General features: G+C 36.7%; 1 protein-coding gene across 1 annotated transcript in view; it reads right to left on the bottom strand.

The window, feature by feature from the left end:
- The window catches only part of TSPAN5 (tetraspanin 5), a 344,242-nt gene extending 331,699 nt beyond the window's left edge, over positions 1 to 12,543 (bottom strand). Inside the window, exon 1 of the mRNA XM_053703453.1 lies at positions 11,876 to 12,543. Coding sequence (XP_053559428.1) covers positions 11,876 to 11,956 — 81 coding nt within the window. The 5' untranslated portion in view covers positions 11,957 to 12,543. The remainder of the gene's footprint in view (positions 1 to 11,875) is intronic.
- Positions 12,544 to 13,273: the final 730 nt, after the last annotated feature.

The following is a 13,273-nucleotide window of genomic DNA, read 5'->3' as shown; positions in this document are numbered from 1 at the left end:
ATCCAGAGATTGTCTTTGGGAAATAGACGTATGAGTGCTGCCAGCATTGCTGCAGAGGTTGAAGGAGTGGGGGGCAGCCTGTCAGTGCTCAGACCATACGCTGCACACTGCATCAAATTGGTCTGCATGGCTGTCGTCCCAAAAGGAAGCCTCTTCTAAAGATAATGCACAAGAAAGCCTGCAAACAGTTTGCTGAAGACAAGCAGACTAAGGACATGGATTACTGGAACCATGCCCTGTGGTTCGATGAGACCAAGATAAACTTATTTGTTTGAGATGGTGTCAAGCGTGTGTGGTGGCAACCAGGTGAGAAGTACAAAGACAAGTGTGTCTTGCCTACAGTCAAGCATGGTGGTGGAAGTGTCATGGTCTGAGTCTGCATGAGTGCTGCTGGCACTGGGGAGCTACAGTTCCTTGAGGGAACCATGAATGCCAACATGTACTGTGACATACTGAACTAGAGCATGATCTCCTCCCTTCGGAGACTGGGCCGCAGGGCAATATTCCAACATGATAACGACCTCAAACACACCTCTAAGATAACCACTGTCTTGCTAAAGAAGCTGAGGGTAAAGGTGATGGACTGGCCAAGCATGTCTCCAGACCTGAAACCTATTGAGCATCTATGGGGTATCCTCAAACTGAAGGTGGGGGAGCGCAAGGTCTCTAACATCCACCAGCTCCATGATGTCGTCATGGAGGAGTGGAAGAGGACTCCAGTGGCAACCTGTGAAGCTCTGGTGAACTCCATGCCCAAAAGGGTTAAGGCAGTGCTGGAAAATAATGGTGGCCACACAAAATATTGACACTTTTGGCCCAACTTGGACATTTCCACTTAAGGGTGTACTTACTTTTGTTGCCAACAGTTTAGACATTAATGGCTGTGTGTTCAGTTATTTTGAGGGGACAGCAAATTTACACTGTTATACAGGCTGTACACTCACTACTTTACATTGTAGCAAAGTGTAATTTATTCCGTGTTGTCACATGAAAAGATATAATAAAATATTTACAAAAATGGCAAATGTAAATGGCAGCGGTCTTTGCAATAATACATATCATGAAGGCAAGTGTAAGCTCCTAAACATACCTATGGAGATTCTAATGGAAATGAGCTACGTTTCTACAAAGGTTTTCAAGAGAAAGAAGTCAATTTTAATACATTTAAAACTACATGTCCATATATAAGATAAGATTGAGAAATTGTAAACAGAAAACAACCCTTGATGTGAGAAAGGAACAATGTCCACACAGTAACAAAATTTACGATTGGTGTAAAAAGAAAGTTTGAGGGCAGCCGTGGTTTGAAACCTGAATTTCTATTGACTGAAGATATGCATGTACGCATTAGTTCACAAATGGCAATCAAAAGAACATTAAGCACAATATTTTTTTTCAGGATTCAAACAGAATGTACAATAAAAAAAACTTTCCCACGTATTTCTATTATCAAATTTACTTTGTACTTCTGGTATGAAAACCAAGTAGGTAGGCTCAGGAATTTTCATGTGTCTGAAGACCTATAGCAGCAGTTTTGCAAGAATGCTTTTAACAACTTAATACATTGGCAAGAGCACTAGATGGCAGTAATGAATGTACCATATAGTGTTACATACATGTGCTCACTACCTACTTACCTAAAATAGTCATGCAATACAATTTTTAGGTTTTAGGTCCTATTAAAAAAATGTTACCATTCCAATTATAAAATAAATCCTTCATGTAAAAAATATAAGGATTAGTGTTTCTGCCTTATTTATCAATGAAAATAAGCAATTATTCTTCATGTAAGTGGTATATGAACCAATAGCAATATTTATACAGCCCCACTAATAACTTTTCAACGCCCCTCCTCAACAAACTGTCATGGAAGAAAATAGATCTATTTTCATTATCTTGCGCTTCTATTTTTGCGCTCCAATATATTTTATTTTTGCACTTCGTTATATATTATTTTTGCGCCTTGTTGAGCTCTTTTTTGTTTCTAACATTGCTTCTGCAACTAGTAGAGAATAGATTTCTAAAGCTGTTCTCCACAGTAGTTATAGAGACCTTTAATGCTCAGTCCTCTATAGAAGAAATGAAATGATAAAGTTGAAACTAGACTAAAACAAATCTAATTTAACCCTTTTTTGGCACACACTTGCACCAGGAAGAACGGGAACGAAGTAGGACAATTTTACAGTTGAACTTGCCCAATTTTAGGTGCATTTTTGGAGTTTTTGTTCGTGTATATTTTTAGGTGCAAATATATGAGAATAGCAATGATATACCTTGCCCATAGTGTTCTCTGCAATCCGTACAGATCATTGAACTCTGCATTAGGCAAACAGCAAACAAGGCTTCAACAGAAAAAATGGGAATGCAAATAGAGTAGTTATTAATGCTAGGTGGACTGCTTTGATTTATTTTTTAAATACTGTAATGGAAAGCAGTCAGCAATTTTAACTAGTTTAGGTGCAAACACATTCTTTTTGTTTGCCTTGAAAACATCTGTGTAAGCAACATGACCTTAGTTAACACAACAAAGGCAAAACAGTTATATATACTTTGCTGACTTTATTTTTTGCAAATAAATAAGTACATTATATGTACAAGGATACTGTGTATCAAATTATTTTTTGACTATTGTACCTAACTTTTAATTATGTAAATCAGGGAACAATAAAGATATATAAAAAATAAATAAAAAATAAAAAAACAGGTGCAAAGATGTCTCTGTGCCTGGTACAAATACCCTATAAGAGCCATGAAAGTCAAAATGAAAGTGTTTTATTATTCACATAGGGCATGCAATTTTAAGTGACTATCCAATTTACTTGTATTATCAAATTAAATTTGTTCTCTTGGTACAATTTATTGAAAATTATACTTAGGTAGATTTAGGTGTAGTAATGCTCTACTGGGACATATCTGGTGATTGGTGGCTACAAACTCATGCCTTTTGTAAATGGCTCACCAGATGTGTTAAGTTAGGACCCACTAGTGCATTGCTGCTCTGAAGCCAACTTTAACTATGTGTTTAAGCCTGGCAATACAAATGTCCTCAAAACGAAACATGAAAGCATCATACTTTTATCTTGAATAATAAAGACACGCAATTAAATATACTAAAATGTTGCACGATAAAAATGTAATTAAAATTTAAAAAACAAAAAAATAAAATAAAGTTTAAACCTAAAGCATGAAATTAATGCAGTTCTTAAATCTGAAAAAAAAAAACATAGTAGTCACATTTTAAACACTTATAATTTCACAATATGCAATGTCTCTGGTACTTGGAGTAGGAACAATCAAGAACTACTGCATGCTTTGTAGATCAAGCTCATAGTAAACTATATCACTAAAGCATTTTTGCAGATTTTTAAAGATTCAAAATAGACTAAATGTGCATTTCATAACCACCTAGAGTGTAAATGTATCAACTATGCAGCCACAATAATACATACAGGCATACCTTGTTTTATTACACTTCGCAGATATTGCGCTTTTTACAAAACCCTGTGTCAAGCAAGTTTATCAGAGCCATTTTTCCAACACGTATACAGATATAAAACACACATAAATACCCATATACACACACAACTATATATACACACCACCAACAAAAAGATTATGACTCATTGATGGTTCTGATGATGGTTAGTATAATCTATGTATTCTTTTTAATATCTGTAGTAATAAAGCTCCCTATATTTTTGAGCAAAAAAATCATCATGTATTGCTCCAGTTTAAATTTTAGCTTGCCCCTAAAATAGAGAGGGGCTTCTTAAAAGTCCCTATTCCTTACTGCTAAATCATATATAAATAACCAGAAAATGGAAGAACATATCCTGCATTTTCTTTCTAAATTTTCTTGTATGCAACCCTAATAACAGACTTTTTATTTAATATAAAATGCTGCACATTGGCTGAGGTTTATATAAGAAAGTCTATACACTATGATATAATTAGATTAGTCACAGAACTGAGTCATACTGAAAGTCAGAAACTTCATTATATCTTATTGCCAGACAGCTTGAACATTTACAGAAGAAAACAAGACACAATATTATTTAGTAAACAATGTAACTGGTTAGAAAATCTTTTATTTTGTTTAAACTCCACAGCAGAGCTCAGATCATGCACTGAAAATCCTAAATCACTGATTATTTAAAGTGATTGTAAAGTTTAATGATTTAAAGCTCAGTATCTAAAAATACTGTTAAAAACATGGGCACTTTAAGTCATTAAACTTTAAAAAGACAAATCCTCCAATTGTTGTGTGCCCCCTTTGGCATCTAGCTTGTGGGGCACGCAACGATTGCAGGAAGCCTGATTCGCCACCGATATGCTCAATATAGAAGGAAATGCGGGCAGAGGATCGATGCTATGTTTACTGTAACGAAATGGTAAGTATTTTTTAAAAAAGAAGCATATTTGTAAAGTTTAATGACTTAAAGGGACATTCCAGCCAAAAATTTACTTTACATGGATTCATTGTAGTCTTGAATAGAATCATTTTTGTAATATACATGCATTAGCAAAAATGCTTCTAATAAAAGCTATAGCTGTTTCAAATGTGTATTTAAGTATGCACCGTGCACCAGCATTTTAAACACAGCACTTGCTCAGAGAGCCTAAGGTGCTTTTAACATCTGGTAATGACTCAATTTGTTAAGCTGACATGATACAAGCCCCACTAATGATCTAAACAACTGCAGTATTTAAATTTCCAGTGCTGTGAGAATATCTATTTATACTTCACATGCACATGCAGAGAAAAATGTTAACACTAAAACAGTGATAACTTTTACTAGAAGCATTTTTGCTAATACATCTATATTGCAAATTTGTTTCTATTCAAAGATGTAATTCATCTATGTGCATTTAAATTTTGACCGGAATGTTCCTTTAAAGTGCCCATGTTTTTAGATACTGGGCTTTAAATCATTAAACTTTGCAATCACTTTAACAAATGGAACGCTCCTTCACTTTCTAGTCATTTGCTTTAGAATGCTAACTTTGGACATGAAGAGTTTTAATCTCTCTGGCAATCTCGTTGGATTCTTAGTGAATCTAGTAAGATAGCAAGAACTACTTGAAATCAGTACATGACTGATGGTTGTGTACACTTGAGAAGCACTCACATTCCTTAAAAGGGACAGTAAACCTTAAAAAATAATGTTATATAATTCTGCAGAATTATATAACATTATATTAGCCAAACTTTGTAAATCATAATATTCCCTTCACAGCCCGGCCCGACCGCGCCATTAGACACAGTGCAGCTCGCTCCCGCTCTGTCTGACAGCAGGAGCGAGCTGCATTGTGTCTAATGGTGCAGTCGGGCTGGGCTGTGACTATACAGCTGGCCCTATGCGCTCAGTAAAAACAACAGACCCGCTCAGCAGAGTACAGAGAGCGGGTCTGTAAAACAGCGGTATTTTTACAAAATAAAAAGGGAATATTATGATTTACAAAGTTTGGCTAATATAATGTTATATAATTCTGCACTGAACTCAAGAAAGTATGGCTGGCAAAGAGGGATTATGCACATATATATAGTTGTTAGGAAGGTTCAGTATATATTTCAGTACAGCCCTAGGATGTAGATATTAATTCATGGCCGTGGATATATATATAATTCAAATATGCGTCTATTCTGGGTGAGTTATAATGAACACACTGTTTGTATAGGGTAATGTTCTTGTATCACTCTCCTTATTCAGGATGAAAGGATACCGGTGTTAAGAATCTACTGCTTTTCCAAATAAAACTTATCACAGTTTACACTGAATTATGTTAGGGTTGTAGCATAATCCATACAATCTCAGTTCCTATATTGCCATAGAGATAGCGTTAACATCAGCAATGGTATTACCCTAATCGTTTGTGTGCTCCTGTGATACACTCACATACTGATACTGTCACTGCTGAATATTGCTCTGACCTCTTATGTATCCATCTTATTCTATATAAGCGTGCTCAACACAAATTGTATTAGCCGAAAAGAACACTTTTAAATAGACTGGGGACACGCACACACATTCGCAGCGTGTCCGTAATTATTTCACTGCCTGAGGAAAGAGTGCCATAAGCACTTTGAAACGCGTTGTAGATTATATTTAAGTTTTAAATATATATTTTTTTCAATAAATAGTCCTCTATGCATAAAGGTTATTTTGTTTTTTTATCTAAAACTGTGAGTGTTTTCTTTTTTTTACTTTTATTTTAACTGTGGATCTGGTACCTGTTTGCCTGAGTGAGCTAGCTGGTGGGCTCATATTAACCCAGCTTGTTTGACTTGCACTGCAATATTCTAGTCTAGAGTATATTCTTTGGAGGGTCTTTGGGATTTTTCTCTATTTTGTAGTGATTTCATGCACTATTGGAGCACCCTTCCCCCTCCCTCCTTGCATTTTATTTTGCAGCAACCATTGGTAGATCCACAATCTGGAGTGAGCCAGCTGGTGGGCTCTGATCTATCCAGCCTGCCCGACTAGCACTGCCACATAGTGCGCTGCTTTTGTGAGTATTATTCTGTAGAGTGATGTATTGATACAATTTACAACAATTGTTGTGATCTTCTGCACCTTTGGAGCTCCTTTTTCTGTTTTTTCATATTTGCTGTCCGTAATTATAGTCTAAGTCAGTGACCCTTTGAAAAAGCCAAGAGTGGCGAAACATGTCAGGGGACATGGGGGCTCATGTAAATAGAATTTTAACTTGCGAGGAGTTGCTGGCTAATTAGCAGATACAAGCCGATACTGACTTAGATTATAATTACGGACACGCTGTGAATGTATGCGCGTGTCCCCAGTCTATTTAAAAGTGTTATTTTTGGCTAATACAATTTGTAAAGCAAAGAGCAATGTCTTAAAGTGATGCTAAATCCAAGCATTTCGTGAAACGCTAGTATTTACCATTGGAACAAATAAAGGGGACTTTCAGTCATGAAGAATAAAATACTTCATGCTGAAAGATCCTTTATTTGTTTGCAGGGTTTGCTGCTCTGAGCTGCTAAGGCAGCCCACGGCAGAACGCTATTTGGTGACGTTTCCACCTCTTAGCCAGTAGCCATGCAGGAAATCTGTTGCCAGCCAGCACCAAGCCAGATTTCCCGCATTGCTATTGGCTAAGAGTTGGAAATGTCACCTCTCAGCCAAATAGCTTTCTGCCGTGGGCTGCCTTAGCAGCTCAGAGCAATGAACGCTGCAAACAAATAAAGGATCTTTCAGCCTGAAGTATTTTATATTTCATGACTGAAAGTCCCCTTTATTTGTTCCAATGGTAAATCCTAGCATTTCACAAAATGCTTGGATTTGCCATCACTTTTAGCCCCCGTAGTAAACACTAAATCTTGTGATTCAATGTTTACTGTGGAGCAGCTTAAAAAAAGCGATCTGCGCATGTGCGTTGCTACTACCACTCTGGAGAGCACACAGAGAAACACATATTTCTCCATTATGTGATCCTTACTCTTAACCCTTGTATTTTTTCTGCTCTATACCACTTTTATAGCTATACAACCTTTAATGAAAAAACAGCGATTTACTTCAACTTCACTTTTATGTTGTAATGGCAAGTTTATAACAAATGTAACTTACTATTAATTTAAGGATTATTAAAAAAACAAACCAACATTAGAATGAGGTATTTTTAATGGGAAATATATGTATAATGTAATGCCCCTTTAACCCCTTAATGACCACAGCACTTTTCCATTTTCTGTCCGTTTGGGACCAGGGCTATGTTTACATTTTTGCGGTGTTTGTGTTTAGCTGTAATTCTCCTCTTACTTATTTACTGTACCCACACATATTGTATACCGTTTTTCTCGCCATTAAATGGACTTTCTAAAGATACCATTATTTTCATCATATCTTATAATTTACTATATAAAAAAATTACAAAATATGAGGAAAAAATTGAAAAAAAACACACTTTTTCTAACTTTGACCCCCAAAATTTGTTACAAATCTACAACCACCAAAAAACCACCCATGCTAAATAGTTTCTAAATTTTGTCCTGAGTTTAGAAATACCCAATGTTTACATGTTCTTTGCTTTTTTTGCAAGGTATAGGGCAATAAATACAAGTAGCACTTTGCTATTTCCAAACCACTTTTTGTCAAAATTAGCGCTAGTTACATTGGAACACTGATATCTTTCAGGAATCCCTGAATATCCCTTGACGTGTATATATTTTTTTTTAGAAGATATCCCAAAGTATTGATCTAGGCCCATTTTGGTATATTTCATGCCACCATTTCACCGCCAAATGCGATCAAAAAAAAAAAAAATTGTTCACTTTTTCACAAACTTTAGGTTTCTCACTGAAATTATTTACAAACAACTTGTGCAATTATAGCATAATTGGTTGTAAATGCTTCACTGGGATCCCCTTTGTTCAGAAATAGCAGACATATATGGCTTTGGCGTTGCTTTTTGGTAATTAGAAGGCCGCTAAATGCCACTGTGCACCACACATGTATTATGCCCAGCAGTGAAGGGGTTAATTAGGGAGCATGTAGGGAGCTTCTAGGATTAATTTTAGCTTTAGTGTAGTGTAGTAGACAACCCCAAGTATTAATCTAGGCCCATCTTGGTATATTTCATGCCACCATTTCACCGCCAAATGCGATCAAATAAAAAAAAATTGTTACATTTTTCACAATTTTACGTTTCTCACTGAAATTATTTACAAACAGATTGTGCAATTATGGCACAAATGGTTGTAAATGCTTCTCTGGGATCCCCTTTGTTCAGAAATAGCAGACATATATGGCTTTGGCGTTGCTTTTTGGTAATTAGAAGGCCGCTAAATGCCGCTGCGCATCACGCGTGTCTTATGTCTAGCAGTGAATGGGTTAATTAGGGAGCTTGCAGGGTTAATTTTAGCTTTAGTGTAGAGATCAGCCTCCCACCTGACACATCAGACCCCCTGATCCCTCCCAAACAGCTCTCTTCCCTCCCCCACCTCACAATTGTCCCCGCCATCTTAAGTACTGGCAGAAAGTCTGCCATTACTAAAATAAAAGGTATATTTCAATTATTTTTTTTAAAGCATATTTACATATGCTGCTATGTAGAATCATCCCTTAGCCCCCAATTTCCCTGACCCCCCTAAACAGCTCTCTAACCCTCCCCCTCTACCTTATTGGAAGCCATCTTGGGTATTGGCAGCTGTCTGCCAGTACTCAGTTTACCAAAAGATAGATTTAAAAAAAAATGTTTTTTAATGTTTGCCGTAGTGTAGCTTCCCCCCCCCAAAGACAACACCCCCACCCCCTCCCAGATCACTTAGATGCTTGTTTCCTCAATTTCCTCCCCCCTCTCTCCCACTTCTAACAACTCAATTTTTCCATACTGTAGTGGTTCCCACCCGATCCCTCCCCGTGCAAGCGTCCGCCCGCCGCCCGCCGCCCCCCCCCCCTGATCCAGCGCCCCACTTCCTAATTGAAGCCATCGATGGCCGCCCATCCACCGATACCGGCCATCGATGTCCAGTGCAGATAGGGCCATAGAGTGGCTCTCTCTGCATCGGATGGGTAAAAATGGTTATTGCAGGATGCCTCGATATCGAGGCATCACTGCAATAACCGGAAAACGTCTGGAAGCGATCAGGATCGCTGCCAGCCCTTTCCAAGACCGACAACGTACAGGGTACGTCCTCTGTCGTTAACTATATTTTTTTTTTTAAGACGTACCCTGCACGTTGTCGGTCATTAAGGGGTTTATTGACATTTCGGGAGTAAACCTCCCCTTCTTCAGAACATGTATAATCAGCCCTCTCACCTTGATAGCAACTGCCAGGGTGCCAGCTGTTAAATATATCAAATAGGAGAAGGCACTCACTGGTCTTTTCAAGTGTACTTTATTTCAAAAGCGTGACGTTTCTGGGACACACTATATATATATATATATAGTTAGTAAATGAAAATCATCACTTTCTGGACTTGATGCAAGGTAAATCAATCCTTTAATTACATACCAGTGATGGTTCGGGGTGTTCACCTCTTCATCAGACCTGTCTGTGAGAGTGCACCTATCCTGGACTTTGATATATACACACACAAATATACATCTTTAGACATGTACTGTATATGTTAAATATGTTAAAGCCCTTTGCATGCCTTTTTTTTTCTAACACCCGAGACCTCATATGTTTGATCCCTTATAACTTTTTTATGCAATATTTTTTTTTTTAATAATTTTCACTAAACAGTGTTATGATACGTTTTGTGCAACTTTTTTGTCGAGCGTTACAGTTAACCAGGGGTTTGAAGTTGCCCTTTTTCCAAAATGTTTACTTTCAACTCAAACTACGCATGTAACTATCGAGGTACGCAAAGACCCGCAGTATATATGTTTGTGTGTATACACACTATCTACTGTATATATATATATATATATATATATATACACACACACACACTCACAGTATAGGTTAAATGCATACTTTTAAACCTAAACTATATAGCTGCTGTAACAACATTATTAAAGGGCAATAATGAGAAAGCAAGCAATGCATTGCAAAACATCCATGCAAAATAAACATAACAATTTTATTTTGGTAGCAATAGGTTTAATGTGTTAGAGCATGTAATTTTATCATTATACATGCTGCAATTTGATATGTTTTACCCATGCATTGGTGTTAAACAAATAATTAAAGTACCACTGGTGACCTGCAGAGTGAATCCAATAAGCACCACTAGTCACATGACCCAGGTCTCCTTTACCGCATTTAAAAGACCAGTAAATACAGTAAATTTGCATAATTAACAAATGCACAATAAAAAAAAACAATGCAATAGTACATAGTCTGAACTTTAAATGAGTAGTAGATTTTTTCTGACAAGTTTCAGTTATGTCTATTTCCACTCCCCCTATATCATGTGACATCCATCAGCCAATCACAAATGCATATACCTATATTCTATGAATTAGTGCACATGCTCAGTAGGAACTGGTGACTCAAAGTGTTAATATAAAATGTCTAGGAACATATTGTTAATAGAAGTAAATTGGAAAGTTGTTTAAAATTGCATACTTTATCTGAATCATTAAAGTTTAATTTTGACTTAAGTGTCCCTGTAGAAAATGACATATTTTAAGGGATCAGAGCATTTCATTTTATCACTATAATGGTCCTTTAAATTAGTAAGTTGTATTTAAAACAAATGTGTAAAATTAGAAGCCACAGCAAATATACATTCTATCATTCCATTCATTATATTGTTTCACTAGGACATTATCAACACAAGAGCAAGAGAGATTAATAGTTAAGAATCCTGTTTAGTCTGTTCTTAACCAGTGAAACAAATTATTATCAAAAAGTGAACTAGTAATACAAATGCATGTCTACATTATATTCTAGGACATAGTTATTCCAATAATTGTACTAAAATGTATTGGAAACATATATTAAGTATATTTTTATAGTGTTGATTTGTAAAATAAGTGGGGCTTACATTGCAGCACATATTGCCTGGTGATGTCATTAAGTATTAAAATAAATAAACATAACTGAAGCAGCTTTCTAGCACTATAGTTATTAGTCTGCATATAACTCAGAACATATGTGTAAGAAGAAGATATATAGAGATTGGAATGTCATAGTTAAGTGTAATCCATTATGCCACTTTCCTTTTCTATTGGTTTAATTCCAGAACATAATTGAAGCAAATAAAATTGTATATACAGTATATATATATATATTGGGACCTATACCAACAAACAAAACAGAATGAGCGGTTATACATTCAAGTGCTCTGCATTAAGGACCTCGCCACAAAGCAATCCCATTAGATCTCGTCTCATGACATCTGATGCTCCTCTGGTGACAACAAGCCGGAATATAAATCCATCCAATTCTCTAAACACTTACCCAAAAGATGACATTGAAGCCAAAGATGAAATACTTGATGCAGCAGCTGACTTCAGGGCCCTTATAATGCTTGCCGGACATGGTTTGGCTGCATGAATGCAGGTCCCCAGGCAATGTGTGAGGGTGGAAGGGGCCAAGATCAGTGCTGGGATCAGCACACACAACCCGTGAAGGAGCCAGGTGCAGGCAGCAGTGCAAACTAGGCCAGAGAAACAGGCAGGGAAAACAATGTTTATGTTGTATGGCAATCCTGCAGAGTGAGATCTGTGCTTCTTGCACACTGGATGTATTTTCCTTTACACAGCCAGTGTGTGTGCAGCTGCAGCCCCTCCTGTAGGCAGTCAGCAGCCTTTACTGAACACCTCCAGTACTATGTACTATATGCTCTCAATGCTATAATGCATGTATCTGTGTGTGTGCATATCAGCACACAGCCTACAGTGCTGAGTGTGTTTCACTAAATAAATCCCTCTTCATATCAAAGGCTAAGAAACCAATGTCACAAAATAGTGTGTATAAAGAATGTCTTTGTAAGAAAAATATGCATATATCTACATATAAATGACTCTTCATTCATTCTTGTGCATGGTTTATAGCGATATAATTACACTGTATTCCTTAATAATCGCCAGGTTTTTGTATCACATTCCTTATTCCCTGCAGATGCTATATCCCTCTCTCTAGCATTCAGCTCTAAATCCAGCCCCTGTCTGTTGCTTTATTTTTGTGCAGCTAAGGAGGACTAAAATAGTTATTGTCCAGTTCTTAAAGGCACAGTGAAGTCAAAATTAAAGGGACAGTAAAGTCACAATTAAACTTTCATGATTTAGATAGAGGATGCAATTTAAAATAACTTTCCAATTTACTTCTAGGTTCAACTTTACTTTGTCACTTGGTATTCTTTGTTAAAGGGACAGAAAACCCAACATTTTCTCTCATGATTGGGATAGAACATACAATTTTAAACAACTTTTCAATTTACTTCTATTATCAAATTTGCTTCATTATCTTGTTATCCTTTGCTGAAGGATCAGCATTGTACTACTAGCAGCTAGCTGAACACATCTAGTTAGCCAATCACAAGAGACAAATGCCCGCAGGCACCAATGAGAAGCTAGCTCCCACTAGTGTAGGATATGTGCTCATTATTTTTCAACAAGGGATGCAAAGACAACAAAGCACATTTGAAAATAGAAGTTAAAACTACATTCTCTTTCTGAATCATGCAAGTTTATTTTTTACTTTCCTATTCCTTTATGGTAGGCTGATAATGTTGCAAACACTGATGCCAGATGGCTAGAGAGACGTGCACACTCCTGAGCTCAACTAGGATTTCTCTTTTATAAAGGATACCAAGAGAACTAATCAAAATTGATAATAACAGCAAATTGGAACATT

This window comes from Bombina bombina, chromosome 2 (assembly GCF_027579735.1).
Source record: "Bombina bombina isolate aBomBom1 chromosome 2, aBomBom1.pri, whole genome shotgun sequence".
Taxonomy (NCBI): Eukaryota; Metazoa; Chordata; class Amphibia; order Anura; family Bombinatoridae; genus Bombina; species Bombina bombina.
The sequence above is the reverse complement of the archived record's forward strand: the minus strand, read 5'-3'. Positions and strand labels throughout refer to the sequence as shown.